Source organism: Rattus norvegicus, chromosome 7 (assembly GCF_036323735.1).
Source record: "Rattus norvegicus strain BN/NHsdMcwi chromosome 7, GRCr8, whole genome shotgun sequence".
Classification (NCBI taxonomy): domain Eukaryota; kingdom Metazoa; phylum Chordata; class Mammalia; order Rodentia; family Muridae; genus Rattus; species Rattus norvegicus.
Genome location: NC_086025.1, coordinates 58,432,940 through 58,460,636, shown reverse-complemented (window position 1 = coordinate 58,460,636; position 27,697 = coordinate 58,432,940). Strand labels below are relative to the sequence as shown.

At 43.7% G+C, this 27,697-nt stretch overlaps 1 protein-coding gene and 1 long non-coding RNA gene across 4 annotated transcripts in view; both read right to left on the bottom strand.

Annotated features, from left to right (window-relative positions):
- The window catches only part of Wif1 (Wnt inhibitory factor 1), a 70,528-nt gene extending 43,217 nt beyond the window's left edge, over window positions 1–27,311 (bottom strand). The window contains exons 1-2 of one of the 2 annotated variants that reach the window (XM_063262863.1): window positions 26,585–27,311; window positions 26,012–26,151 (exon numbers count right to left, since the gene is read on the bottom strand). In XM_063262863.1, coding sequence (XP_063118933.1) covers window positions 26,012–26,151; window positions 26,585–26,732 — 288 coding nt within the window. In that variant the 5' untranslated portion in view covers window positions 26,733–27,311. The remainder of the gene's footprint in view (window positions 1–26,011; window positions 26,152–26,584) is intronic. The other variant, NM_001399510.1, reaches the window with a different exon arrangement.
- On the bottom strand, window positions 176–11,448 carry LOC134479701 (uncharacterized). Of its 2 annotated transcripts, XR_010053339.1 has the most exons (3): window positions 8,938–11,448; window positions 1,390–1,523; window positions 176–318 (listed from the first exon to the last, which is right to left on the bottom strand). It is a non-coding gene; the product is annotated as an uncharacterized LOC134479701 (long non-coding RNA). The 2 variants fall into 2 exon arrangements; XR_010053340.1 differs by lacking the exon at window positions 8,938–11,448 and having other exon boundaries at window positions 1,390–1,647.
- Window positions 27,312–27,697: the final 386 nt, after the last annotated feature.

The window sequence follows — 27,697 nt, the reverse complement described above, 5'->3', positions numbered from 1 at the left end:
AGCACAATGCCCTTCCTTCCTCCATGGATAGTAGGTAAAAGACAGAGTCAATCTGAGAAAACTGGCTTGGGAAGAAATGTTTACACCAGGACAGGACAACTTTCTAAAATCATTTAAAAAAACAAAACAAAACAGTGCTATATTTAAAGATAGGTACTATCTCTCAAACAACCAATCATGTTTTTAAAGATCTATATTTGTTCCTTTTAATGAGGTTGCATTTAGGGGAACTCAGAGGGGTCTTATATACAAGTCAGTCTCCACATTGGCCCTATGAGGTAAGATGGCAGATCATGACACTCCCAAGCTGGAAAGATGCTAGAAGGGCACAAAGAAATGGATATTAATTAGGCTCCGAGTCCAAAGCCTACCCAACCCCTCTCCCATGTGCAACCTCACCTCCCTTCTAATGTTTTCAGGTATCATTGTTGGCTACCTTCCATATCCTGGACACTGTGCGGAATAAAATACACCACGGCCAGGACAAAATGGTCACTGTCTTCAGCCCATTCAACTAATGCTTCAAAAATGAACACTAAAATTCACATGTGCCTGCCTGTGTGTTGGACTGGGTAACGTGTATCAGCCGGTGTCTTCATTCTACACACTGAGACACAGTAAGGACGTTTTCATTCTGTATATCCTGGGGCTGTTGGGTTGTGGTGCAAGGATACCATTCCTTCTCACAGACTAAGAGTTGAAGATGGAAATAAAGTGGAGATCTTGGCTCTGACTCTGAGAAAGCATGCTCTTGCACCAGCTCCATCGCTAGCTGCTTCTGGTATTGGCAGAAGTCTGTTGTCATGTCTAATGTTTGTTCTTTCCTCTGAAAACTGCGGTGCTTGAAATTATTCTTTGGGTGCCTTACTTTCTGGAAATATATAAGTGCTCACATTCCCCTCCCCAAGTTTAACAAAGAGCCCTGAGCTTTGTAGGGTGGGGCAGACATGGTTCCTCTTGAATACGCATCTCTGCGGAGAATACATAAGCTCAACAGTGTTTGAAGCCCAGCATATTAGTTCTGTGGTAGTAAGATCTAATGAGGAACCTTGGAACCAAACAATCAAGCTAGACATCATGGCAGAAACACCCATGGAGGCGCACTGGGCCTTTATCAATTCTTTGTGCGGATGGACAGGTATGTTGTGATAGCCAGTTGATGAGACGACAGAGAATGCCAGTCAGGCAACTGAGAGTGAGTTCTCCCTACCACAGGTATCCTTTCCCTTCTGCTTGTCCCATGTCTACACTGTGTGTGGTTCTCACAGCAGCCGCAGGACCCGCCTCTCTTTGAAGAGACAGCAGGAGGTAGATGCGCTGCTTCATGGCTAGGGGCGGATAAACAAGAATTTGCCCCATTCCTGATCATAGTCCACAGAGTAAACCTACCGGAAGTGAAGGTTCAGGCAGGACCTGAGCCCTGCCGCCACCTGGGTGCTCTCCTTGAAGACTCTGCAGGATCTAGTCCTTCCTCTGCCCAGACAGCTCTAGAGACTCTGACTGGCAAATTGGACTTGTCATCTCTTTGTGGGAAGAGCAGAAGGGAACACAGGGCAACCTCTACTAAGCCCACATTGTAGAGCTGGACTCCTTCCCTGTCTGTCTTTCCCTTTTGAATAACTGTAGTAAGAACCTATTTTTTATGCCTTTCTGGTTGTTGTTGTTGTTGTTGTTGTTATTATTATTATTATTATTATTATACTTTTTTACAGTCTAGTCATTACTTCCCTCCTGTTCTACCCTCCCACAGTTCCTCATCCCATTCCTCCTTCCCCGTCTCCAAGAGGATGTCCCACCACTCCCACCCCACCAGACACCACCACTCCCACCCCACCAGACACCCCCACTCCCCGGAGCCCCAAGTCTCTCGAGGGTTAGGTGTGTTTTCTCTCACAGGCCACAGCAGGCAGTCCTCTGCTGTGTATGTGACGTGGCCTCATATCGGCTGGTGTGTGCTGCCTGGTTGGTGAAGAGTCTATTTTTTAATGAACTATTTTGGGGGTTAGTGTATAAAATAGTGGATTTCATTATGACATTTCATGTGTGTGTCATTGTGCTTTTCTTAATTTCATCCCTGTCACCATCTGTCCTCTGTCCCTGACCTGCCAGCCTCCTGTTCCCCACCTCCATGAGAGAAAGCACACTATACTTGCCTTTTTATTTTTCTACTATCATTATGTCTTGCTCCCTTCTCTGCTGTGAGTGTGCATGAGGGGGTGGGCATAGTTCCCTCAGATTGATGAAATATGATTGACAATAAAGTTGGTAAACTCATTCTGTAGCTGGCCTTGAACTTGTGGCAATCCCCTGCTGCTGCCTCTGGAAGACTCAGAGGTGAATCACTGAGTGAATCACTAAGAACAGTTGCTATTTACTCACTAATGGCATTGGCTCAAATATGTCACCAGCCCTGCTCCTGCCTGGGAGTCCTCTCTAAAACAGTGCTTCTCAACCATCCTAATGCTGCCATCCTTAAATACATACAGTTCCTCATTTTGTGGTGGCCCCAACCACAAAGTTATTTTCATTGCTACTTCATAACTGTAATTTTGCTAGTGCTATGAATCATAATCTTCATGTCTGATATGCAGGATATGTGATCTGAGACCACTGTGAAAGAGCCATTCGACTTCCAAGGGGTTGTGACCCACAGGTTGAGAAACAGTGTTTTAACGACTCTCACAACTACCTGTTGGTCTCACACTGTCTTGTCCCATGAAAATGAAGAAACCCAACCCCCATGCAGGCAAAATATGTTATTTAAGATAAACATTTTTGAAGAGTATATACAATAGTAAATATTCCAGTCATGATTATTTCTAAATATTTATGGGCACATATGCCTGTGTATGTGTGTAGTGTATATGTGTGTATATGTGTGTGTCTATGTATGTGTATGTGTATATATATGTGTGTGTGTGCATGTATGTGTGTATATGTATATGTATGTCTGTGTGTGTATGTGTATATATGTCTGTGTGTATATGTGTATGCATGTGTGTATATGTCTATGTATGTGTGTATGTGTATATATGTATATATTATGTAGTATAGTTGTGTGTAAGTGTCCATATGTGTGTGCATTGTATATGTGTATATTTGTGTATATGTGTCCATATGTGTGTATTGTGTGTATGTGTCCATATGTGTGTATGTCTATGTGCGTGTGTATTGTGTATGTGTGCATTGTGTGTATTGTGTGTATATGTGTATGCATGTGTGTGAGTGTATGTATGCCTATGTATGTGTGTATGTTTATGTGTATGTATATGTATGTTGTGTGTATATGTCTGTGTGTATATGTATGTGTATATATGTGTATATATGTATGTATTGTGTGTATGTATGTGTATGTGTGTCTGTATGTGTGTATGACAAACAAAAGGCTCTTTAGGGTTTATTCATCTGTTTAAAATTAGTAGAAGGGGTAGCAGGAGAGATGGCAATTAAGAGCCCTCATCAATTTTGCAGAGAAGCAGTTTTTGATCCCTGCACCCACATAGCCATCAACAGCCAAAGGAGTTTCATTTCCTAAGTTCCATTTCCAAACCCTCTTCTGATCTCTGCATGCACCAGGTACACACATGATGCACCTACATATATGTAGGCAAAACATTTGTACATGTAAATAACATAAGTAAGCCCTAAAATAAAGATAAAATTAGTGAAGGGTCAGCGAGATGGCTCAGTGGGTAAAAACACTTGCCGCTCAGTCTGAAGACCCCAGGGATGCACGCGATGGAGAAGAGAACTGACTCCAGCCAGTTGTCATCCACCCTGGCTCTCTGGCACACTCACATGTTCACGTACAAAAATAAAATGTAACAAAAATATAAAATAAAACCAGTAGAAAACACGCCATCTTAGTGAGTTCAAAGTGCCCCGTTTTGTGCACTAGAAATCACCTACTGCCTCCTTTCTGTTTGTAGATGGCAGCGCAGCATCTATTGAACGAGTCCTGTGCTCACAGGTAATAACCATCCTTCCAAAGCGGCGGTTCCCAACCTTCCTAAAACTGCTCCTTCCACAGCTACTCCATCACTGTGATTCCACTACTGTCATGAATCATAATGTAAATATCAGATATGCAGGGTGCCTGATATGTGGCCCCAGTGAAAGGGTCGTTCCACCTTCAAAGGGGTCACAGGTGGAGAACCACTGCTCTAAGGCCCTCTTACCTTGAAGGACACCCACAGCCTTGTCTAACGGGAGAGAACTGCCTACCACACACTGATCGCTCGCTGCCCCCTACAGCAGGAAAATCTTACTGAGCCAGGCTTGCCAGGTCTGAAGAAAAATAAAAGCCTCAACAGCTACCAGGACCAGTTGGGAAGCATCTTGTGGGGGCTTCTTTTAAGGCCATGAAAGAACAGGAAAAATAGCATTTCGTTCATAACTCTGTTGGAAGTATGTGGAGTAGCCACTATAAGGTCAGTGGTAATGTGTGGGCCAAAAGCCCATGTGTGGATCTGGAGTCTTTGACTCAGAAATTCCACTTCTGAAATTTAGTCCTAAGGAAGCAATCTCAATATGGAAAAAGTTTCATATACACGTGCTGTTCTTTGTGACGTTATTTACGATAGTCAAATGTTATGAATAGTTTAGACGGGAGAACGTTTACATATGCGATGGGATATAGAGTAACCATTTAAAAATGAAGTTTCGCCCTGGGTAGGAGGCGCAACGCCCTGGGTTCGGTCCCCAGCTCCGAAAAAAAAAAAAAAAAAAAAAACCAAAAAAAAAAAAAAAAAAAGAGTTGCTTGCTCAATCTAAAAATGAAGTTTACAAAAGCATGTTGGCAAATACGAAGGAAAGTGCAGCCTTATTCTTAGGCAACCAACAGAGAAGATGGGACTTACTACTTTGCTCAGACCAGCACCAACATATTAGCATTTTCCTAGGTGAGTTGCACACATAGGATTTCCTTCCTCCATCTTCTTTCTCTTTTTCTGTATTTCCCAGAAGCTTTTAGTGAACAAACACAGTAGTTAATAATGGGGAAAAAAGTAATGAGATGGGGAACTTATCAGGATCCGGCAAAAGAAATGCTGTGCTTCGGAAGTCAAGGATGGCACTCTAATGGGATTCAGTTTGTGTTCCTAGTGAGTAATGGGTTTTGCGAGTTACAATGATTACAAAGACAAGCAGAGATGCGAAAGCCTGTCTTTTAACAGAAAGAAAAATCTTAGAGTTCTTAGTCCTTTGCAAAGAGCCAAGCCAGGAATAAATATGAGCATCTACAAAGAAGGTATGATTTGGGGAAGGTTTTAAAGGACGGATATTAATAATAAGGCTCCTCTGTCTTCTTGTCTTAAAGCTCAGCTCCTGAAGTCATCTCATTAGTCAAACTGTGGGAGTGGACCCAAGCTAATACAGGGCATAAATGTTGTCCAAATAGAGTTCAGTAGATTCTGTAGGCCAACAGTGTTTGGAAACGTTACCACTGATTTATTTCATCACTCTGACAAGTGATGGTACAGCCTGGACTGTTTCTACTATTATAATCTGAGTTCAAACGCAAGGCTAAGAACAATGCAGAAAAGACACTGACTAATAAGAAGTCAGAGGCATTTTAGAAGAGAAAGAAACCCCCTTATGCGACAGATGAGAGAGAAAGTGGAATACTTGTCTGAGGTCCCAGATAGCGGGTGTGGGAGCTGGGCTCTAAGCCAGGTCTCCTGAGGCAGGCTCAGTGTGACATTCAGAGTTCATAGAGGAGGATGCCATTCACTTACAGTGGAATTTGGGCACCCTGCCAACACACTCCCAGCTTGGGATCTGGCAGCCTCTCTGGCCCCACGACTCCCACCTAGCTGTAACAGCTCATTAATACAGAGAGAAGAAAAGACCCCACTTCCTCAGTGTCTACTATGTGTCAAGCACTTTGTACACATTATGCGACTGTATTTTGCTGTCCCTGCAAACAAAAAAAAAAGTAAATTATCTATTTTAGTACTTGACTATGAGGCCCCAAGAGTTTAAGTTAATCAAGACTTAGCTTGATCAGCTACTGTGATCTTTGAATGGGTTTATTGTTCAGGATCTCTAGAGAAATTGAACTAAGAGGAGATTCTCTCTCTCTCTCTCTCTCTCTCTCTCTCTCTCTCTCTCTCTCTCTCTCTCCAGAGACAGACAGAAACAGAAAGAGACATATATACACACAGAGAGGGAAAGGAGTCAGAGGAAGCGAGACAGAGACAGACAGACAGACAGACAGACACACACACACAGAGAGAGAGAGAGAGAGAGAGACAGAGACAGACAGAGAGAGAGAGAGAGAGAGAGAGAGAGAGAGAGAGAGAGGTGATTAATTCACATGAAACAGAGACTACCGAATCCCAGAATATGTAGCTGTCAGGCTAAAGACCTAAAGGATCCCACACTGTCATTTTATTCTGAAAGACAGTAACTAGAGTCCCAGGAAGCAAGTATTTTGTTTCAGCCTGAAGGAGAAAATCTGGGAGTGATGACTGTTGTCTAATTATAAGTAGGCTGTCTTCAGGTACCATCCATCAGTGGATTGGATGGGGCCCGTTCACATTAGAAAGGTCAATGTGTTCTACTCAGCCTATTGACTGAATTCCCACCCAGAAACATTCTCCAAGACACACCCACAGTAATGTAGGGCACATATCTAGGCACCTCCTGGTCCGTTCAAGTTGACCTATAAAATGAACAATCATACTTCTTTGCTAGTATGTCCATGTGTGGACTAGATGAAAGACACTCTGTCCTCCCCTAGGGTATGTGTTTGGAGCTCATACAAGCATCCTGAGTTCCTCCCTTAGCCTAATTTACTTCTGGCCCAGTGTCCTCCCCACACAAGTAGATTCTGTCCCCTCTCTTAACATACAGTGTTTTCCATAGAGAGGACGATTTCCCACAGAGAAATGCCATCCACACAAAGCCTTCAGGATGGAAAAGCTTTTCAAGGAGTTGAGAACAAAAAGTACAACTTAAAAATGACTGAACTGTTGAGAACGAAACACCAGATGAATGACAATTGTTTTTGTTTAGATCAAATGGGATGGAACTCCATTGGATTTTCAACTAAAAGTTATTTGGTAACTCAAATAATATTCATTAAGTAGGCTTCTGTTGGTTTTTATTTAAAAAAAATAGGGCCTTGTGTAGCTTAGGCTGGCTTCAAAGTCAACATGCAACTGAAGGTGACCTTGAACTTTGGACTCCTAGAATCTGGGTGCTGTGACGTGCCATGACATACAGGCACGAGCCACTCTGCCTGCTTTCTGAAGTCCTGGAGCTTGAACCGAGGCCTTCCTCCAAATGTGGCAAGCACTGTACCAACTGAGTCCCGCTGCCAGCAGGCAAAAGCATGTCTATAAAATCACAAATATAAACCTTCTGTGCATCATACAAAGATGTGCAACTATTAAACACTAGGTTTGAACTATTTCTTTTGGCTAAACTCCGTTCACGATCAACTATCAGTTATTTCTTGTGTTTGGATATCTAAATTTTCACAGAGAATTTTAGATGATAAAAAACTAGTCCTTGAGGGCTGGAGAGATGGCTCAGCGGTGAAGAGCACTGACTGCTCTTCCAGAGGTCCTGAGTTCAATTCCCAGCAACCACACGGTGGGTCATGACTATCAGTAATGGGATCTGATGTCCTCTTCTGGTCTGATGACAGCTATGTTGTACTCATACAAATAAAATACATATTTTAAAAAAAATAGAGAGGTGTATCAACTCCTTATCATTATGAGTGTTTCCTCGGGTCCCACCCAGCATGGGACATGCAACAATGACACCCCCCCCTCCCCATCTCAAGGCTGCAGATATCGAAGAAGCCTGGAAGTTGTTACTACTCAGTGAAACAAAAATCTTTAGACAGTTAACCATCCTGGAGCTGAGTGGACCATGCCTTCATTCGGCTTCTGAACTAGATCTTTCTCAAGTGCTCTGATATCACTACAAAGGAGACTGACTTCTAAAAGATTTATTTGCGGGCAAGGGGTATAGTTCAGCTGATAAGGCACTTCCTTAGCATGATGTTTTCAGCTTTGCATACAGCCAGATTCATACACTTGTAATCCTTGCTTGCTCTTGGGAGGCAGAAGCAGGAGCACCAGAAAGAAATCCAGCTATATACTGAATTCAAGGCCACCCTGGGTTACATGAGACCCTGTCTCAAAATCAAAATTACTTGGAAGAGCAAGCCGTGCTATGTTTATGGGGTGTCGATGAAACGCTGAAATTATGCATATATATGACTTGGCATCTGACAGCCAGGGTTCAGACCCATGCTCCTACAGGCGACCAGTGTGTGACCTACAGACAATTACAATTCCCATGGGCCTCATTCATTTCTCCCATTGAATGTAAAGAGATAGAAGTAAAACTCCCAGCCCACAGAATTGATTAAAGCATTAGGAGAAACAATCCCGATAAATTGCTTAGCTCACTCAATGCCCAATAAAAGTCACTTGTTAGTATCATGATAACATTAGGTCACTGGAAATCATTGACTTTGACATCCTGCCCAACAAGATCGCTTTACTCTCCAGAGTAAAGGTGCTTGCTACCAAGCCTGACCACCTGAGTTCCATTCCCAGGTCCCACCTTGTGGAGGAAGAAAACTGACTCTTGAAAGTTGTGCTCTGACCTCCACACATACCCCGGAGCTTGCCCCTGACCCCATATACAAACATAAAATAAGCATAATACATTTTGTAAAAATTAAATTCCAAGTTTTCCTTTCCTAGCTTCGGCTCGTGGAGTGACGACTCTGAGACTATTTACTAATAAATGCCTACGCTATAAGTTTTGGCTCATTCCCTGATTTAGCTCGTAACTTACGTAACCCATTCAAACTATTCTATGTCTACCACTTGGTTCTCTCTTTTCAGTTTGGTCTAGCTTCTTCCTTCGAGTCTCCTCAACATCTCCCTCAGTGTCTCACAGTTAATCTACCTGTTAGTCTACTTCCGTCTGACTCCCTGCTGCTCTCTCCGGCCTTCCTGTCCAGCGTCTCCTTTCAGTCGCTCACCATTTCCCAGAATCCTCTCTCTTCCTGCCAGTGTCCCACCTCCTGCTTCCTGCCTCAGCTCATTGGCCATCGGCATTTTTATTGACGGGTGTTCCTTATAAGAGAGTCTCGCTACAAAACTTTTAAATTGGCTTTGCTATTCTAAAACTGGCAAACTCGAGTAAATCATCAGCCAAGTTATTAAAATCTCTTTGTCATGGTGCTCACTTAAAACCATGCCTCACAGCATACAATAGGATATGCTGTATATGAGTGCAATATGATATGATAAAAACAGATTAGCGAAAATAATGACTTTAAGAGTACAAACTGCAATTTCATCGTGGGTTTTGACTACCTGGTTGTATATCTTGGTTCTACTGCCTGCTAGCTGCAGCCTCGGGTGCATCATCTAACCTGGTGGGGACTTAGTTCTCATTTGGAGAAGTAGGGATAATAATATGTTTGTGGGAAGTAAATTAGATAAAAAATGGCTCTAAGTCATTTTCGTCTGTTTTCCCCTCCTCCTTTTTCTTCCATGGCTCCTCCTCCTCCTCTTAAAAGATTTATTTACTTTTATTTTATATGTATGGGTGTTTTGTGTGCATGTATGTCTGTGCACCACATGCATGTCTGGTGCACGTGGAAGCCAGAAGAAAGTCTCAGAGGCCCTGGCCTGGAGTTACAGATGGTTGTAAGCTACCTCATGAATGATGGGAATCAAACCTGGTTCCTTCTGCAGAATCAGCCAGTGTTCTTAACCACTGAGCCATCTCTCTAGCACTCCCCTTCTTCTTGATCACCGAAATATTACACAGCAAAAATATGCTTTCAAAATTGTATAAGCTAATCTCTAACTCTATCAAAGCAACTCTTTGCTTATCAGAGTAAAGTCCTAGTAAATTCTATCCTGGGAGAACGTTGTATTTGCATAAAAATATACAAGTTGACGTTGAAGAAATATAAACCTGATTACATGGAGTAGCAAGTTTGGCACAGAGAAGGGAATGTGAGCCTATGGTCTGGTCTCAAATGAGAAAGAGGTTAAATTTTAACCCACAGACTCTGGAAAATGGGGAATTTTAGATGGGACCCACCCAGGCATCCTAGCAGAGCCCTGATTGGGATCTGGTGCTTCTGGTTGTCTGTGACACCTTCTAGCATGCACAGAAAGGTAGAACTTTTTATGAAGTTGCCTGGAAAATAGAGACAAAGGTCACTGAAGGAATTTAAGGTCTGGCTCAAATGCTGTGACTAGACATCTAAGGAGACCCGAGCTGCAGGATCGGGGTCTAAGGCACCAAGAGACAAAACTCAATGGGAAGGGATAGGTCCCTCACTTTTTCTCACAGAATGGCAAATTGCCCTGTGACCCAAGACCTGTGAAGAATTTAGCCTGGCTTTCACAGCTTGACCTGCTGTGTGATCACTGCTTAAAGAGTATGGGCTGATTGCCCAGGCCGGGGAAGCAACCTGGCACCATGGCAAGGGGTCAAACTAGCCCTATCTGGGGTGGGCTTTGTGTAGTCATAGTAACTACCAGGTCATTGCTCAGGAAGAAGAGCAAGTGAGATAACTTGAGAGCATAAATTCACTCAGGACTCTCTACATCAGTGGTTCTCAACCATCCTAACGCTGCGACCCTTTAACACAGTTTCTCATGTCGTCATGACCCCCCAACCATAAAATCATTTTTGTTGCTACTTCCCAACTGTGATTTTGCTACTGTTATGACTTGTGATGCCAATATATTTTTTCTCCAGATTGTCTTAGGCAACCCCTGTGAAAGGGTCATCTAACCTCTCGACCCCCAAGTGGGTTGTACCCCACAGGTTGAGCCCCATTGCTGTAGAATTTAGAGATATTCAGGTTGTAGTGGGAAGACAGACTGTGGGTTTTTATGAAAAGCAACTGTGGTTAGCCCAAAAAAGATTCTTTTAAAAACCATGTCTTCGTGAGTGCCTTGCCACTGGGCATGTTCCATCAGAGGCTAAGTGCAGAGTTCTCTAATACTTCGGATAAGGTTGGAAGAGCCCTCCAACCTCCTCCAGCAACTAAATGGCTCCTTCTAATGCTATAGACCGAAAAGGCAAAGCAAACATCAAGTGGAGAGATGACCTTGAACTTGATTCCTCCTTCAACCCAAGCACTGTTTAAACCAAAGAAAGAGGCCACTAATATGTGATGAATCCTTCCCTTCTTTGGTGACAATCAGCTCTTGACTATATCATGAGCTGTAATAACAGGGGTGGCATAACTTTGATAAATTTGGTCTTCCAATGCCTAACTAAAATGTTAATGAGTTACTAAAATGGGTAACACCCACAATCCAACACACTTAGGGGTCTATTAGCCAGAAGGTACTCAAGCCTCAAAAGGTGTTGAGGTAGGAAATACACCCCCAAGAAATAGTTCACATTGCTTGAAATGATAACAACATAAACACAATCTTCAGTCTTAACCAGCTTCTAAATGGAAGTAGAAATTAATATTATTAATTATTAATGAATGAGCAATTAATTATGAGTAATTAACAAATGTTGCTTAATTAATAAAATTAAAGTGAATTTTAATGGTTTAATGACTTCAGTAAGTACTGAAAGACCAAACACCAGAATATTCTACGAGTCTGCAGGGGATCATCTGGCTGTCATTGAAAGAAAAAGGTGTCCCTTGGACAGTGCCAGAGGCAAATCCTCCTGGTGGTACAGCCATGGCCAATCCTGGAGCAGTCCTGGGAACAAGCAGCGTACCAAGTTTGTTCAGGCTCCCACAAACTGGTTTATCATGAGTATTTCCAGGTGGTTTGCCTAGGACAGTTGATTTGCTCTGCCACCAAGCAGTAATGGTGATCTTAGTCAGACCCCAGTCCAAATGGTTGTGGCACGTGGAAGGCAGAGTCCACAAGGCTCAAGGACATACGAGTCACCAAGGGGAGCGGACTGTGCTCCACATGCTGTGTGCTCCAGGTAGTGTCTTAGGTAGAGCTTAGCTCGCCCTCTCTACTGGGCTGAGACTCCCTCCCTAGGACTTTCCTGTGCCTTGCTTGTCCTGCAATTACAAGCTGTCAGAGAGTGCACTGCTGTTATTTGGGGTCACACCTGTTTCCATGCTGGACCGTGTGCTTCTCCAGAGCAAGCTTTATATTGAGCTCACTCCAGTCTTTTCAGTGTTGGTCACAGGCTCAGGCATTAGGTAGAACCTTAATAAATATTTAATTGAGGAAGAAGGAAAGGGGACAGGAAAGAGTTAAACTTCAAAACTCGGTATTTCTGTCATTCACATCCCATCTTAGCTCTAGATTCAAAATCTCGAGTGTCTACCGGACTGTGCGCTCTGGCGTGGGAAATACCCGCAGTTTCCCATGGAATCTAATTGTCTTTGCGTCTCCATGCTCGCTCCTCTAACTACACTGCCACCCACTAAGTCATCTTCTAGTCCCTTACTTCCGTTAATATCATGTGCAGTTACTTATACTGACCGAGAAGGAGAGGAACCCATCCTTCCCTTCATGCCCTACCTGGATCTCCTTACTTTGAGTGTGGGCGCGCATCGAATAATTCCCAAAGTGGCCCCAAACCTCCAGTCAAACTTCAACCTATCAACCACTATCCCTCACTCAGACATCATTTGCTTTTAAATTTTCAGTGACTCCCCATTCATCGTCTATAAAATAATGTTAACTTTGGCATGCGAATAACTATCATAACCTTCTTAAACTCACGTTTTTAGACCCACGATCCCCAGTTTCTATTCTTTACACTCTAACCACTAATAATAATGGTTATTCTGCAAATACACCAATGATTCTCATGTCTGTGTGCCGTTCCACGGGCTCTTCATGATAGATTGAGTGTCCATCTAACAATCCTTGCCTTGACCACTTCCTGTCTTGACCTCCTTGCCTTGACCACTCTGCGTCTTTCCAGATGCCACTCAGATCTTGCCTGCTTAGCAATGTCACCTCTAAGACATACATGCTTGTTAATAAGCCTGAATGGTAGCAAAAAGTCCTCTGAGGTTAAGCCCTCATAGCGCCTCCCTCAGGACATCTGTGGAAACACAGATGGCTCATTTGGAGTTCTCCGCCAACCGCCAATCAGATGAAAGGACTTTCTCTGAACAGGGAGAGCTCTTTTTATCCATGTTGACCCAGAGGACATATCACCATTGTTACATTTGCCTCAGAAATATCAACATCTTTCCTCTCTTGAAGGCAATTGCATTGATCGAAATTTATGAGTCCTGTACTTTGATACAGGGAACATTAATGTGTTCTTTGAACTGTTGATTTTTTGGAACAAATAGAACAGATTTGAGGAAGGCTCCTGGAGCACACAGAATGTTTTTACACTTCTAATTCCCAGGCGTTTTCTTAGCAGTGTGCATTTGATCAATAGCTTGACTACTGGCCTTTCCTTCTTGTAGACTGGGGAGAGCAACGCCACCTATCTGTAATGCGTTGAGTGTCTAAGCTCCCCTGAGGGCTCTGGGTTGAATAACTAGTCCCTACCTGGCAGTTCTATTTCAGGACCTTGTAGAACACTTAGAACTGTGGACTAGCTAGTAGAAGTGGGTTGCAGGGGGTGGGCCTTTAAGGTGGTATTTTCTTCTGGTTGCAACTCTACCCCTCTGCTCCAGATACGCCAAGATGGGAAGGGCTTCCATCACCAGAGACTCCACCAGGCCTTCTGAGCCATGAGACAAAACAAAGCTTCTTCCCGAGTTGCTTCTTCAGGTATTTTGTGACAATCATGACAATAATAATAACTAGTACAGAACCCTAGAGGTGTTGTGAGGATTCTGTGAGTGGGAATTCATAAACGGTTCATGAGAGCACCTGACTGAGGCTGTGGTAAGGATTGGCTTCTGTTTCTCTGGGTGTTGGGGATGAACCCAGGGCCTTGTGGATGCCAGGGGAGCAGTCTGTTACTATGCTACCTTCTAGGCCACTAATGACTATTATTCTTGACACAGAATTTTAAAAGTGAGTCCTTTGAAACAACAATAAATACAACCTTGCTAGGGGAAAGAATTCTGGTGGCTTCTAAAACTGGAGATAGATGGTTTGTTCTGTATAAAGATGTCATTATCTTCGCTGGCTAGCGATGTTTTACTGTAGGGATAGACTCATGCTGGAGAATTTGGTAGGGTTTAGATGGGACTGAAACCACACTCACCAGAACACAGATGGGCCATGTGACCTCTCCTACAGCTCCAGTGTTTCTTGCCTTGACCGAATGACTTGCCTCATGTCCTCCTCCATGTACCCCTCCCACACAGAGTATTCCCTCTTCCGTATGCTAAATCCAGACGGTGTGTACTTCTCTCCCAGAATGCACTTCTGCAACCCCTCTGACTCTCCCTATGCCGGCGCTTCCTCTAAGCCCCACTCCTCCCCAACTGCTCAGTTTCACGAGCATCTTTTCCATTGTTAAGTCACACCCTGTTCCCCCATCCCAAACCAGCTGCTTCGCCCTCTGTGCTCCCCAAGCTCTGGGGACATCGTGCTGTTTTCCTAAACTTTAGCCAAGTTCAGGTACTCTCCTAAAGGGTCTGGGCATAAGCCCTGACTCTGCTCGTTATTAGTGGAGTAGTGTTGGCTCCTCTGTGACTGGATTGCCTTGTCTGTGGAAGGACAGTAATAACTAGACATGCCTCCTTTATTTGTCCAACATAGAATTGTCACCTGTGAGCCAGGAACCAGGATGTCCTGGCGTCAGGAGACGCGCAGTAAACAAAGCAGAGTTCCTACTCTCAGGAGCTCACATGGGACAGAGAGCCAGGCGGTCAAAGCCAAATGTAACCAAGGGTCTCCATCAGTCTCAGCTGAGAAGGAGTTCCCAGAATATAGGGCACCGTGTAATGGCTATTTTAGGAACGTTTCTCTGAGGCGGTGCTATTTTATCAGAGGTATAAATAGGGGTCAAAAGTGTAAGGGCTACACAGAATTCTGCAGAAGTACATTCTAAGCAAAAGGAGTTTTAGGAACAAAAGTCCTGAGGTAGGAAAGACAGGCATTTAGTGGCAGCATGTGTCCATGCATGTGCATTTGTGTGTGTGTGTGTGTGTGTGTGTGTGTGTGTGTGTGTGGTGTGTCTGTGTCTGTCTGTCTGTCAGTCTGTCTCTGTGTATGTGTATGTGCATTGTGTTATGTGTATGCACATGTTGTGTGTGTGTGTCTGTATGTATGTGTCTGTATATGTGTGTGCACATGTTTTGTGTGTATGTGTGTCTGTCTGTCTGTATGTATGTATCTGTATATGTGTGTGCACATGTTTTGTGTGTGTGTGTATGTGTCTGTCTGTATATATCTGTGTATGTGTGTGCACATGTTGTGTGTGTGTGACAGAAAGGCTGACAGTAGAGCAAAGAGGAAGTGACTCCTTATTCCCAGCATTATGACTTTCAGAGTTTTATTGCCCAAATCTTTCTCCAGTGTATTTCCCTCCTCTCCATCCACAGTCTTCTCCTTTGCTCCCAGATGTCTTTGCAGTTGAGTGCTCCTCAACCTGATATCAACATAGTCTGAGGATATTCAGTACTCTGTGTTTCCAGTGACTGGTTAGCCATTGTCTATGGACCAAGTCCCAGAGGCTGTGACTTGATGAAGTCATCTAGGATTACTTCCTGTTCCACTTCCTACACTGTACAGCCCACGTTAGCCATCCAGAGAACCAGAGACCCAGGTGACCACATGTCTGTCAATGTCTCGCCCCAGGTTGTTCATTTGCCTATTTTTGCTCAGTTAGTTCAGTAGTCAGATATTGTTTTACGATTCTCTGCAGTCACATAATTCCTTCTGCAACCCCATGCTCCACATTCCGTGCGCCATCAATGTAACATGTCTGTCTTCCTAATTGGATGCTATTTTCTTTTTTTTTTTTCTTTTTTCTTTTTTTTTTTCGGAGCTGGGGACCGAACCCAGGGCCTTGCGCTTGCTAGGCAAGCGCTCTACCACTGAGCTAAATCCCCAACCCCTGGATGCTATTTTCTTGAGGGCTCTTGATCCTGTGTTTCTTACAAAGCATGCTCTAAGTTCTGGATAAGACACAGAGACTACATAATCTCTGCTTTCCCACATTGGTAACGTAAGCACTTATCCCTGTGCCTCTGTGAGATTTTACTCAGGAGATTGGATTTTAAATAACCCTTGATCATTTACAAGATTCTTTCATCAAATTCATCTACTATTCTAATTTGAATAGGGATGCTCCCCATAGGATCACTGTTTTAAATGTTTAGTCATTAGGGAGTGGTGCTACTTGACAGGGCTTAGGAGGCGTGGCCTTTTGAAGTGGGCGTGGCCTTGCTGGAGGAAATGTGTCACTGGGGGAGGGCTTTGGGATTTTAAATGCTCAAGCCAAGCCCAGTGTCCTCTCTTCCTGCTGCCTGTGGATCTGGATGTAGAACTCTCAGCTCCTTCTCCAGAATCATGTCTGTGTACCTGTGTGCTGTTATGCTCCTGCCATGAGAATGGACTAAACCAGCCCCAATTAAATGCTTTCCTTTATAAAAGTTGCCACGTGACCACCCAAGCCCAGTGCCACAAGGCCTAGACAGGGAGCAAGCCAACGATGACCCCTAGTCTGGCACCTCAAGCTCCGGGTGGGCAGACCACATCTGAGGTCACCTCTGCCACACGGCATAGGTAGGGCATCACGCTCCTGAGACGACTCCAGACAGCTGCAGGCCCCTGGCGTGATGAACAAGGAAGTGGTACAGACACGAAGAGAAAGAGAAGCAGAAGGTTATATGGCAATTAAGAGAGGTGGAGCTAAAGACTCGAGCATGCTGAGTAGCTGAGGATGCTGCCTACAGCGAGGGTGAGGTCCTGGCATGTGCTGCCCCTGAGGGCCATGTCTGGGTCCCTGGCCCTGAAGTAGCAGGGCTCTGTTACCACCAAGGGCCAGGCAGATGTTCCCGCCTGGACTGCACCTGGGTCCATTGCATCTGAGGCCCCACCCCTCTCTTGGGCATCATGGGAGAGCTGGTCCTGGGGTTGTGAGAGCAGGAGAGCTGGCCCTACCCCTCAGGAGAGCTGCCCCCCACCCCCACCCTGACTAGGAAACAGTGAGGCTGGCCCTGGTCTCAGGGTTTGCATGTGAGCCAGTCCTGAGGGTGTGAGTGTGGGAGAGCTAATGGACTGACTGGCGCAGACTCCACCCAAGCTCAGATCTAGGACCTTGACTTGGCCCCACCCCAACATCAACCCCATCTATGAACTGCTGGCGCACGTGAAACGGCGGGTCCTACAGATCCTAAGCTGCAGGATCTCCATGACGCAGGACAACAGAATATCTGAGAGGAGTCCCAGTGAGGATCCAGTCTTGATGGTGTAGGAGAAGCCAGAGGCTTGAACCAGACCGATGACTCATTGCAGTGAACATTTACAAGTAAAGAAGCATAAACAAAAGGGGTTCCTGTGGGACTCACTGTGACACACCACAGCTTTCACAAGGAGATTGTTTTCATTGTGAGGGGCGGGGAGGCTGCAAGGGTGGAAGGTGGGTATGAAGGGATGGAGAGATGGTTGAGATTGGGGTACATGATGTGAAGTCCACAACAAATCAAAAAAAAAGATAAATTTAAGAAGAAGGTTGCCGGGGTTGGGGATTTAGCTCAGTGGTAGAGCGCTTGCCTAGCAAGCACAAGGTCCTGGGTTCGGTTCCCAGCTCCGAAAAAAAGAAAAAGAAAAAGAAAGAAAAAAAAAGAGAAAGAAAAAAAGAAAAAGAAAAAAAAGAAAAAAAAAAAGAAGAAGAAGAGGGTTCCTCGGTCCTCAGCTCCGGAAAAAAGAAAAATAAAAAGAGGGTTGCCGTGGTCATGGTGTCCCTTCACAGCAGTAGAACATTGACTCAGACATCCATAAAATCCCAAAGAAAGCTCAGAAAACTGACTCTCCATGTCTGTCTGAGGAAAATGGGGACAAAGAGGAGTAATCCTGTGATTTTTACTGTGTTTTAAGCAATAATGGAATTTAAAAGAAAAGTAAATATTAGGAGAATCAAGCATATGTTAAATAAACCCACAGTGTCTAACTTCCTTTTCTTCGAATGGGAAGGCCACCAACCAAACTTGATTACACTCCTGTGTTTACTTCCGTTTATATTTACAGGGTACTTGTAGGGATTGAAAAGGCAAGCTAACCCACTTGTTTTCTTCAAATTAACCTACTGGTTTCCTTATACAAGCCCTTTGTGGTGTGTTCAAAGCTGAGACTCCATTAGGAAATTAAATTCATTTCTTAAGTTCTATTCCCTTAAAAAGCTATTTCTAAAGCTTTATATTTATTTCTATCTTATGTATATGAGTGTTGCCTGTATGTATGTATTATATATGTATGTATGTATGTGTGTGTATGTATGTATATATATATGTGTGTGTGTGTGTGTGTGTGTGTGTGTGTGTGTGTGTGTGTGTGTGTACTACATGTTACGGAGGTCAGCAGAGGGTGTAGAATGCCCTGGAACTGGAGTTGAAGACATTTGTGAGCCACCATGTGGGTGCTGGGAAGCAAATCTGGGTCCTCTGGGAAAGCAGCAACCGCCCTTAACCACTGAGCCACCTCTCTGGGCTTGTAGAAGGCATTTTTAGAATTTCATGTCCAAACCACCAAAGTCAGTGGGTACAAGGAGGAAGAAAGATCGAAAAGAGAGAACTTACCACTAATCCTGCCAGAGGCATCTACAAAAAGCAGAGCTGAATTTAAGTGGTGGAGGAGACATCAACCACTCGACACATACACGAAGAACAAAGCGTCCCTGGCGTGAATGTGCAAGGTGACGAGCACACTCTCTCACAGGAAGAGCAAGCGGATTGCACCCAGATCCCTCTCTGTCTTTTGACCTTTTAATTCCTCCTCATTCGATACCCATTACCCCACAGATGAGGGTTAGGGTGCCACACGACCATCACAGGAAGCATGCCTTCTCCTTCAGGACCACCAAGCACTGGGCTATCCTAACTCTTAGGGCTTTTCTTAGTGACCGATCATTCAGGGAAGTAACTCACACAGCCCCTGCTTAGAGAGCCTCCTTCCTCACTAGGAGAAGGCTTGGATCTCTTTGGATCCCAGTCAAGCCTGTGCTTTTCAACCTCATCTGAGTCGTACGGTGCAGTGAGGGATATACCGCCAACCCCCTTGCTGTGACGTCCTCCCTGGTTTTGTGCCCTGTGTCTTGAGTCAGAAGGAAAGGCTACACCTGAGGACAATGCCCATCCTTCGGCTCCCTGGACGTGTAACCGTGTTGCTCTCACGTCACTTGAGTGAGTTGGCTAAACCACTACTGTCAGCAAGGCCCTGGTTCACTGAGACATCCTCGGACCACAGAGTGAGAGCCGCTGTCATAAACTCAGCTTCCCCATGGATGTTTCCTCAAAACATCCTCTGAGTTATCAGGAGACAGGCAGGTTAAATGAGCTCAACCTAAAACAAAAGACCTACATGCTTCACCATGGGAACTTAAAACACCTTTTATTTGTGCCAGCAAATCAGAGAGGGACTAAGCAGAAAGGCTATCAGTGGAGCGTTTGTTTACGTGCTTTTACACCGCTGTGGAAGAGAGACCTAACGGAGTTTACATTTATGCCATGTAGACCTCTACAGAACCAGATGTGGCTTGCAAGGTACCTTGTAACTCATCCCCTCTAAGCTATAAAGCCCCTCCCCCTTTTTCTGGCTCAAGTTTGAGGAACCAACTGCTGTTTTCTATCAGCCCTGCGACAGATGGCTGGCATATGCCCGATTTGCTAAATGAAATGGGCTTTCTGCACTTACTCTTTGATCCCCAGTGGCATGTCCACAGCACAGCGTAAAAGACCGGGGCAGAGCAGAATCTTAACACTAAAGGTTTAAAGCTGTCCTTTCGAGATGCGTACCTCCTTTAAAATAGCATGCCTATGGTATGTAAACATAGCCACATTCCCTTTTTGAAATCGTGCAACAGGGGTCAGAAAACAAGGTACTTCCTTCATTTGGTGATGGAAAGACACATTATATTTGATCACAAGTCCCAGGAGTACCAAGATATGGAACCCACTGGGTTGGAGCTGGCTACTAAAACAATCCTAGCTCCCATAGGAGAAAATGCAGAGAGAAATCTAGGGACTGAAATAATAGTATTACTATAAATGTGGGGTTCCAGGGGGTCTTAAGAGTGATCTTGTGGTGGTGAGGCTAGGGCAAGGACTTTTGAAGATGAAAGGGATGCTCTTGAATTAAAATTCACACACACACACACACACACACACACACACACACACACACACACACACAGTGGCTATTCTCTGATTTTTGTCAAAGAGGAAGCCCACTTCATTACATATCTTTGGAACGCAGCTACTCTAATGGGGAACTTGAGACAGCCAACTGGCAGAAAAATTTAATGGAACCAGTGTGGTTTCGTGTCAACACTGCCTTGGGAGCAGAGGTTCTCTGTCATGGCAACAGCACATGACTGATGGAGCAGACCATCCAGTTGGTTACTGAAACCCAGCAGTACAATCAATTATTCTGATCCTTAACAAAATTAACCAACGCCAGAGTTGGCAAGTTAGAGAAATGGCCTGGGTTGTTCCCAGGTAATGTAGTTTCATTTTTCACAATATTTTAAGATGTCTACTGTCCTGGGGTGTGTGTGTGTATATATTTTAGAGGACTTAAGTGTGTCCAGCTGAACTGCATAAATGTGCTCCTTTATGGTTTGTGATTTATTTGTTTTGTGTGTGTGTGTGTGTGTGTGTGTGTGCGTGTGTGTGTGTGTGCGTGTGTGTGGTGTGTGCTCATGAGAGAGTGGGTGTGCTCCTTTTTAGTGCTGCTTTCCCCACTTAACAGCTGAATTTGGGTGTGACCAACTGGATTCATTTATTAAGCCAGCCCAGACAAAGGTCTCCTGCTTTCTGTGTACCATTTTAGTCACCATTGTTATTTTTTTTTATCAGATTTCAATCATTCAAGACTGGTTTTAGTTGATAGGGAGCCGATGAGGATCATCAATTCAGTTATAATTAAGTTTCCACGCTAGAAATGTTTCCTTCGAGACACTGCCATCTCAGAGTATTTATTATATATTCTTGTAGCTCTGGGTAACATGGGGGACTGACCCCAAAACTGTTTGCATCAGGTGCTTTGGCTACTGAGTGATTTATCCAGTCTAGTGTTTTCTATTCTTGATGGACATGTCTAAGCACAAAGGAGGGGACCGAGGAGGGGGTCAGTGTGAGCAATGTTTGTTGCAGAAACATGAGGACCCAAACTATAATCTTCAGAATGCATGTAAAAAGCCAGGTGTGCTTGTGTGTGCTGGGTGGAGACGGGATTTCTGGGACATGCTGGCTGTTAGCCTAGTTCTGGGGTCTAAGAGAGATCATGTCTCACGGGAATAAAGAAGAGACTGGGTACAGGATGCCCATTGTCCTCTGGCTCTCGCCCAGGTGCTCATGTGTGCACACACCATGCAGACATAATAAATAAATTAAAAACAAAGAAGCATGCGGTTCAGCCTGATAAACTCAAGTCCTCTAAAATATATATATCCCCCTGGACAGTAGACATCTTAAAATATTGTGAAAATGAAGCTACACTGTGGGCTTTTAGTGGCTGTAAGAGCTCAACAAAACCACATTACCAAAACTTCCTCTCAGATCTAGACCTGCCAATAGTGAGGGTTAGAGCTTTCTCTGGAATTCGGGTGATAGATTGGAAATTCATATTGATTGGTTATCTTCACCCAAAGAATCCCTAGTCCTCAGACAGCAATCTCACCCCAGACTTCATCATCCAACTAAGAAATTCAGGCTTTTGGCCATAATAAGAATGGAAAATCAGGATGGATGGCTCAGTATGAATTTATCAACTGTGCAAAAGAAAAAAGAAAGAAAGAAAAGAAAAAAGAAAGAGCAAGAAAAAGTAAAGAAAAAAATAACATAAAAAATAGATGCATCTTTGGGGCTGGAGAGATGGCTCCATGGTTAAGAGCACTGACTGCTCTTCTAGAGGTCCTGAGTTCAAATCCCGGCAACCACATGGTGGCTCACAACCATCTGTAATGGGATCTGACGCCCTCTTCTGGTGTGTCTGAAGTCAGCTACAGTGTACTTATATAGAATAAATAAATCTTTTAAAAAATATAGATGCATTCAAAACTAATAACAAACAATAAACCTCACTAAGTACTAGGTTCCTAGTGTCCCAGTGCCCTCGTGTTACTGCTGGTAATAGGCTATGCTTTCACTAAAAGATCAAGTCTGTACCAGCCTTACATATGAAGATCTCATCTATACTCATAGGAGTTGCATCCATAAAACATTTTGGCCTTACACCAGATTCGTTCATGTGGAACTCAGCATCGGTGTCCTAAAGTTAGAGTTCAGATTTGTCTAACGAAACTTCCCATTAAATTTTTTACTTGAAAGCCTTGGGGTTTAGGAAGTGTTATTTTCCAAATAAAATGTTTAATTAGAGCCTAATTTAGAAAGCCAAAAATGGTTGTTTATGGTCTCTGCCTGCCTCAAATTTAGAGACTAGGAGTGAGGCACGGGCTCGCTGAAGAATAACAACTGTTAGGCAGTTGTACCCAGCAGTGAGGGGTCTTTCCTCTCCGTGACTGCAAAGCCTTTAAGCTAAGCCTTTCTCAATGGAAACTCTTCCCAGCCAAACGATGTTAGAAAAGGCAGGCCACAAAACAAGGGTTTAATATGGAAGGGGAAACGGGGCAAACGTTCCCACCTACCCACCTAACCAAAAGAAAGAAAGAAAAAAATAAATAAGAGAGAAAAGAAATTCAGGTAGAAGGATTTCAGGCAGGGAAGACTTCAAAAACCTGTTTTTTGAGGACCTCAGAAGCTAGGAAAACCACATAAACATTAGCGAGATACCCGATCTCCATAGATGACTGCCTATGAAAACCACCTCTTCTGCCGTTTCCATGAGTGATGCGTAGTGCAGAAATGATATGGGATAATAGATATTGATGATGTGTAGTACGAAGATGATACAGGATGTTGATATTGACGAAGTGTTTATAACATAGAACATCATACAATTTTAAACTCATCCAATGTGACTTTAAACTCACCCAACACAAACTCATCCATTAACACGTGTCTAATATGAAATTAGTTTTCAGATGACGGATCAGCACATGCCCACTGCTGGGGAAACTGAATATCCCAGTCCCTCTATGACACTGATTATGCTTTCAAAGATTGGAAGCTGACCAAATGGATTTGCCTGTGACAAAATCAAACAAAAGGTGCTATATCACAGACTAATTTGTTACTAAAAATTTTTCCCATGGCGTCCTATGATGCCTAAAATATCTGTTGCTTCCTCACATGCTGCTGTGAGAGCTGGGCCTCTAAGTGACTTCTCAACAAACTGTGGATTCGTGTATTCAATTTTCTTAAGATTTGTTTCTGGACATAAACTGCCTCACTGAGAGGTTGCCTTTGAGCTTTTCCTCACCAGAGTCAGCCTGTCTGGTTTGGCATCCCATGTACTTATTCAACATGAGAGTCTGCACAATTCCCCACATACTGAAAACACCTGCGAACCATCTGATCGATTCCCTACGGGAAAATGAAGATCACTGTAGTTGCTCCTTGAACTTCTCTGAGGTTGACAGTGGGATAGGCTTTAAATAGCTCTCAACACTTTTGGTGATTGGACTCAAAACTTCCTAGAAATACATGATTGCCTATTGTTTTAACTGGGTCTTCTATCTTAAAACAAAAACAAAAACAACAAAAACGTTGTCTACATGTTACTAAAAGAGCCACAGCTTAAAATTTAATTAATCAGATATGTTTCATTTCAGCAGTGTTGAAATGCCTAAGTGTTTGATATCATTTGGATTGAATAACTAGATAATAGGATAAACTTTTCATTTTTCATGTTGTGATGTGGTTTGGCTTTAGCTGTGGATGCCTCTCAAAATACTTAATTGTTATTGAAGTCATTATTTTTTCCCATCTTCAAATTCCCCTGGCATGTCAAACTGTTTGCTGCTGGAGTCACAACATTTTAGGGAGCAAAATTAGTTATATTTAAATAAGATTTAAAACACATTTCTTTTGGCAGTGTGAAATTCTAGCCAGGCTACACTCAGATTGCGTGTAATGACCTGGACTTACCTCTCCATAGAGGACAAAGTAACTTACTTAAGGGGTAACATTGTATCTCTCCATAGTGAACAAAGTAACTTACTCCAGGGCGAACTGTTGTTCTGCCCAAAGAGATAAGCCAAACAGTGAGTGAACACCTAAACAGGAAGAAACAAAATACTAGAGATTACATCCTTAGATGGTTCTACAGGTTCCCTTAACCCTTCCAGAAACAGTCCTGAGACTACTGTGTGAATCAGTTTTGCTAACATGCATGTTAAAAAGCAATAGACGAGATGGCATGGAATTGGAAGTCTTTGCTTTTAATTCTTTGGAAGTCTCTCTCTCTCTCTCTCTCTCTCTCTCTCTCTCTCTCTCTCTCTCTCTCTCTGTGTGTGTGTGTGTGTGTGTGTGTGTGTTAAGCAGCTTGGGATTTTCTACCGTTCTTCGATTATGAAACCCTTTCATCTGGCGGGGTGGGGGTTAAACTACTTTCTAACATTATTATGAAAAGGCATCTTTAAAATATAGACTGTTGAGCATGGTGACAAGTGGTCAACCACCAGCAAACAGATTTGGGTGAAAGAAAAGGAAACCATGAAAGGCCAGTTAATCATTAGTGATTTCCCAATGTACCAAACAAAACTGCACATAAAATATCTACTAGGAGAGGATCGCAGGCAGGGAAAAGAACAACAGAGGCTTCAATCAACCTCTCCGTGCAAACTGGACCATCAAACGTCTGACCTGGATCTACCAAACATCATTTAATATGAGAGAGAGAGAGAGAGAGAGAGAGAGAGAGAGAGAGAGAGAACATGTAGCAGAAGGGAAGGAACATTGACAGTCTGGATGTGATCTATTTTTAAAAGATTTTTTTTAAATAGAGCAAACTTGAGGATAAAAAGTCAGCCGAGATGGTCATGAGTGCACTGTAATAGGCAATTACGGAGAACCAAAGTGGTTTCCTGATTTAGCATGGTTGCTTTTTATAAAGTGTTTTCTTGATTGCATTCTTCTTGAAAATGGCTATTTAAGCAATTTTAGAATTAAAAAAAACCCCTGAAAATGTGCAGTTAATTATAATTACAATAGTTTTCATCGTAGACACATTTTTACCAACTAATGAGCAGAATTTATGATGTACACTTGTCCTCCAGACAATTTTAAAGTCACACAAATGCCCTACCCTTCCAAATAAGAGGACATTAATTAATTAATATTGTCCTGAAGATCTATAAAAGGAAACACACAAGGCACTTACATGTTAAGTACTAAGAGGAATGCTTCAGTAACATAGATTGAGTTTTTCTTTTATGTTCATAGGAAAACGTTTTGAATGGTCCCTTCAGAAAATCAGTAGTCTTTATTTTTCATAATTTTATATTACTCTTTTGGAGTCTCTGAACTTCTTCAAGAAATGTGAAGTATTTGCAACACTCAACGTGTCAGCCTTTTAAAATGTATGTCATGAATAACTATGAACTCATTTTGTTTTTGAAGTATACATAACGTCACAAATGAGTCTCACTTAGTATAGAACATCTTCTAAATACTCCGTTAAGTTTTTAATATCAATGATTACAGAAACACTATGATATAGATAGTTGGAGTCTTTATACTCAAAGCCTCATGATACCAAATCTTATTAAAATAGTGATCGTAAGCACATTGACCACTTATTTTCCACTTATTTGACAACTGTAAATACATTGGAACTGATCGACCCCTTATTTGCTTTGGCAATCAGGCAAGAACTTGTATAAAATTGTAAATCGTACTACACCACACACTATTATTATTATTATTATTATTATTATTATTATTATTATTATTATTATTATTGCCGCGTGCCACCGGGGAGAAGAAATGCTAAGGAGTGATTTTTTTCCCTACCCCTCTGTTAGCGGAACTTACCTGCCCTGAAGCTTGCCAGGTAAAATTCATGGAGTGGATATTGACGGGAATGGCTGGCATTCTTTGTTGGGCTTTCCTGAAATCATGTGTAAAGGGGGCCATTTTCCCCTCCGAGACAATCAGAATATCTTCTTCAAATCCTGTTGTATAAATAGTAAACAAACCTATCAAACTAGTAGCGTTTCCAAGAAACAGACGTTTCATGCAGAAAGGTCACTGCTTTTCATAGAGCACCTGCCTTTGATACCAACAACAGTATCAGAGTTATTTTTCCCTCTGTCTGTGATAAGAACCGCGCTTGCTAACACACAGTAGAGTAAGCCTGTGCTAATGTTGGATTCCTGTTAGAACTCTGCAGTCAGGACTAGCAACATCAGGATTTGAATGTTGGGTCGGCTTTGCTTTTTTTTTTTTTTTTTTAAGAAAAAAATCTCATAAGCCTCTAGAGAATCCTGATTTTAAAAGGAGGGAGCAATAGCCCTTGAAGTTGTTTTAAAATACACTCAGTGCACGTGTCTCTGCTCTAAGGCAGAAACCGAGGACCACCAAGAAGGTGCAGACGCCGGACCTTACCTATGAGTACTCTGGCCTGATGGGCGTCGATCCACAGGTACAAGCTCTCCTCTGGCGGCTGCCCTGCATCCGCTCGTAGCAGGAGCAGGCAAGGTAGGATGCTCCAGAGCCGGAGCACGAAAGCAGGGAAGGCTCTTCTCCGGGCCATGCTGCTCAGGACCTTCTCGCTGGTGGTGCAACTCCTGCCTCAGCGACCCAACCTGCGCTGCTTGTGAAGTTCTCGCCTGGGCTGCAGCTGGCGGGGCTGGAGCTGTTCCCACTTAAACGACTGGGCGTGCAAGTCTCCAGTCTCCGGTGCGAGTGAGCCTGGGAGAGCTGGAGAGGAGGGAGTGGATGCGCGGCCGCGCAGAAGGAGGGGGCCTGGAGGGAGAGGGGACCGCAGAGACACGATGCTGGCAAAGCTGGCGATGCCAGCACGTCCCGCAGCGCCAGCAGTTCGAGGATCACACTCGAGAGGGAGGATCCGCGGGAACTGCTGGCACCGGCGAGCATTGAGAGCGGCCGGTGATGCGCAGGCGGCCGCCACGAGGGAGCGCTGTGGAGCCGCGTGGGCGGGGCCGCGGTACCCGGGAGACGGTGCTGGCTGGCTGGCTTGCTCGCTCTCTCGCCAGCGCCAGGTAAATGAAGATGGGGACACAACCGAGAAACGCGCCCAAAAGGATTTCTGAGTCGTCACTCGAGCCTCCTGCCACCCGAAGAGGCACGTGTGGATGGGGTGACGGGGGTGCTGTAAAGGACAAAAACTGGGCTCAATTGGTGGTCAAAGATGGTGATAAATTCCATTCCACCCCGCGGAGCTAACTGAACGCACGTAGTTCACCCTTTTCCTTCGAACTACATTTCAGACTGCATCTCTGTGTGCCTGTCTGCAAACTTTGACTTCTCTGGCTGACAGTTTGCGCTCTCCTGGGAAGTTGAAATACCAAGATCCCGCTTGTCCTCTCAGGACGTTTATTTATTTCTGCACTGGACAGATACCCGACAGGTGGCGCGGTTTGTCTTCTTGATAACCCAGTTGCAGCCGGAATAGTTCCTAGGTCCTCTATGATAGCTGTAACCCCCACATCCCCATCCCTGGTCTCCTCTTAAAATTGGATTTTGAAAAAGAAAAAA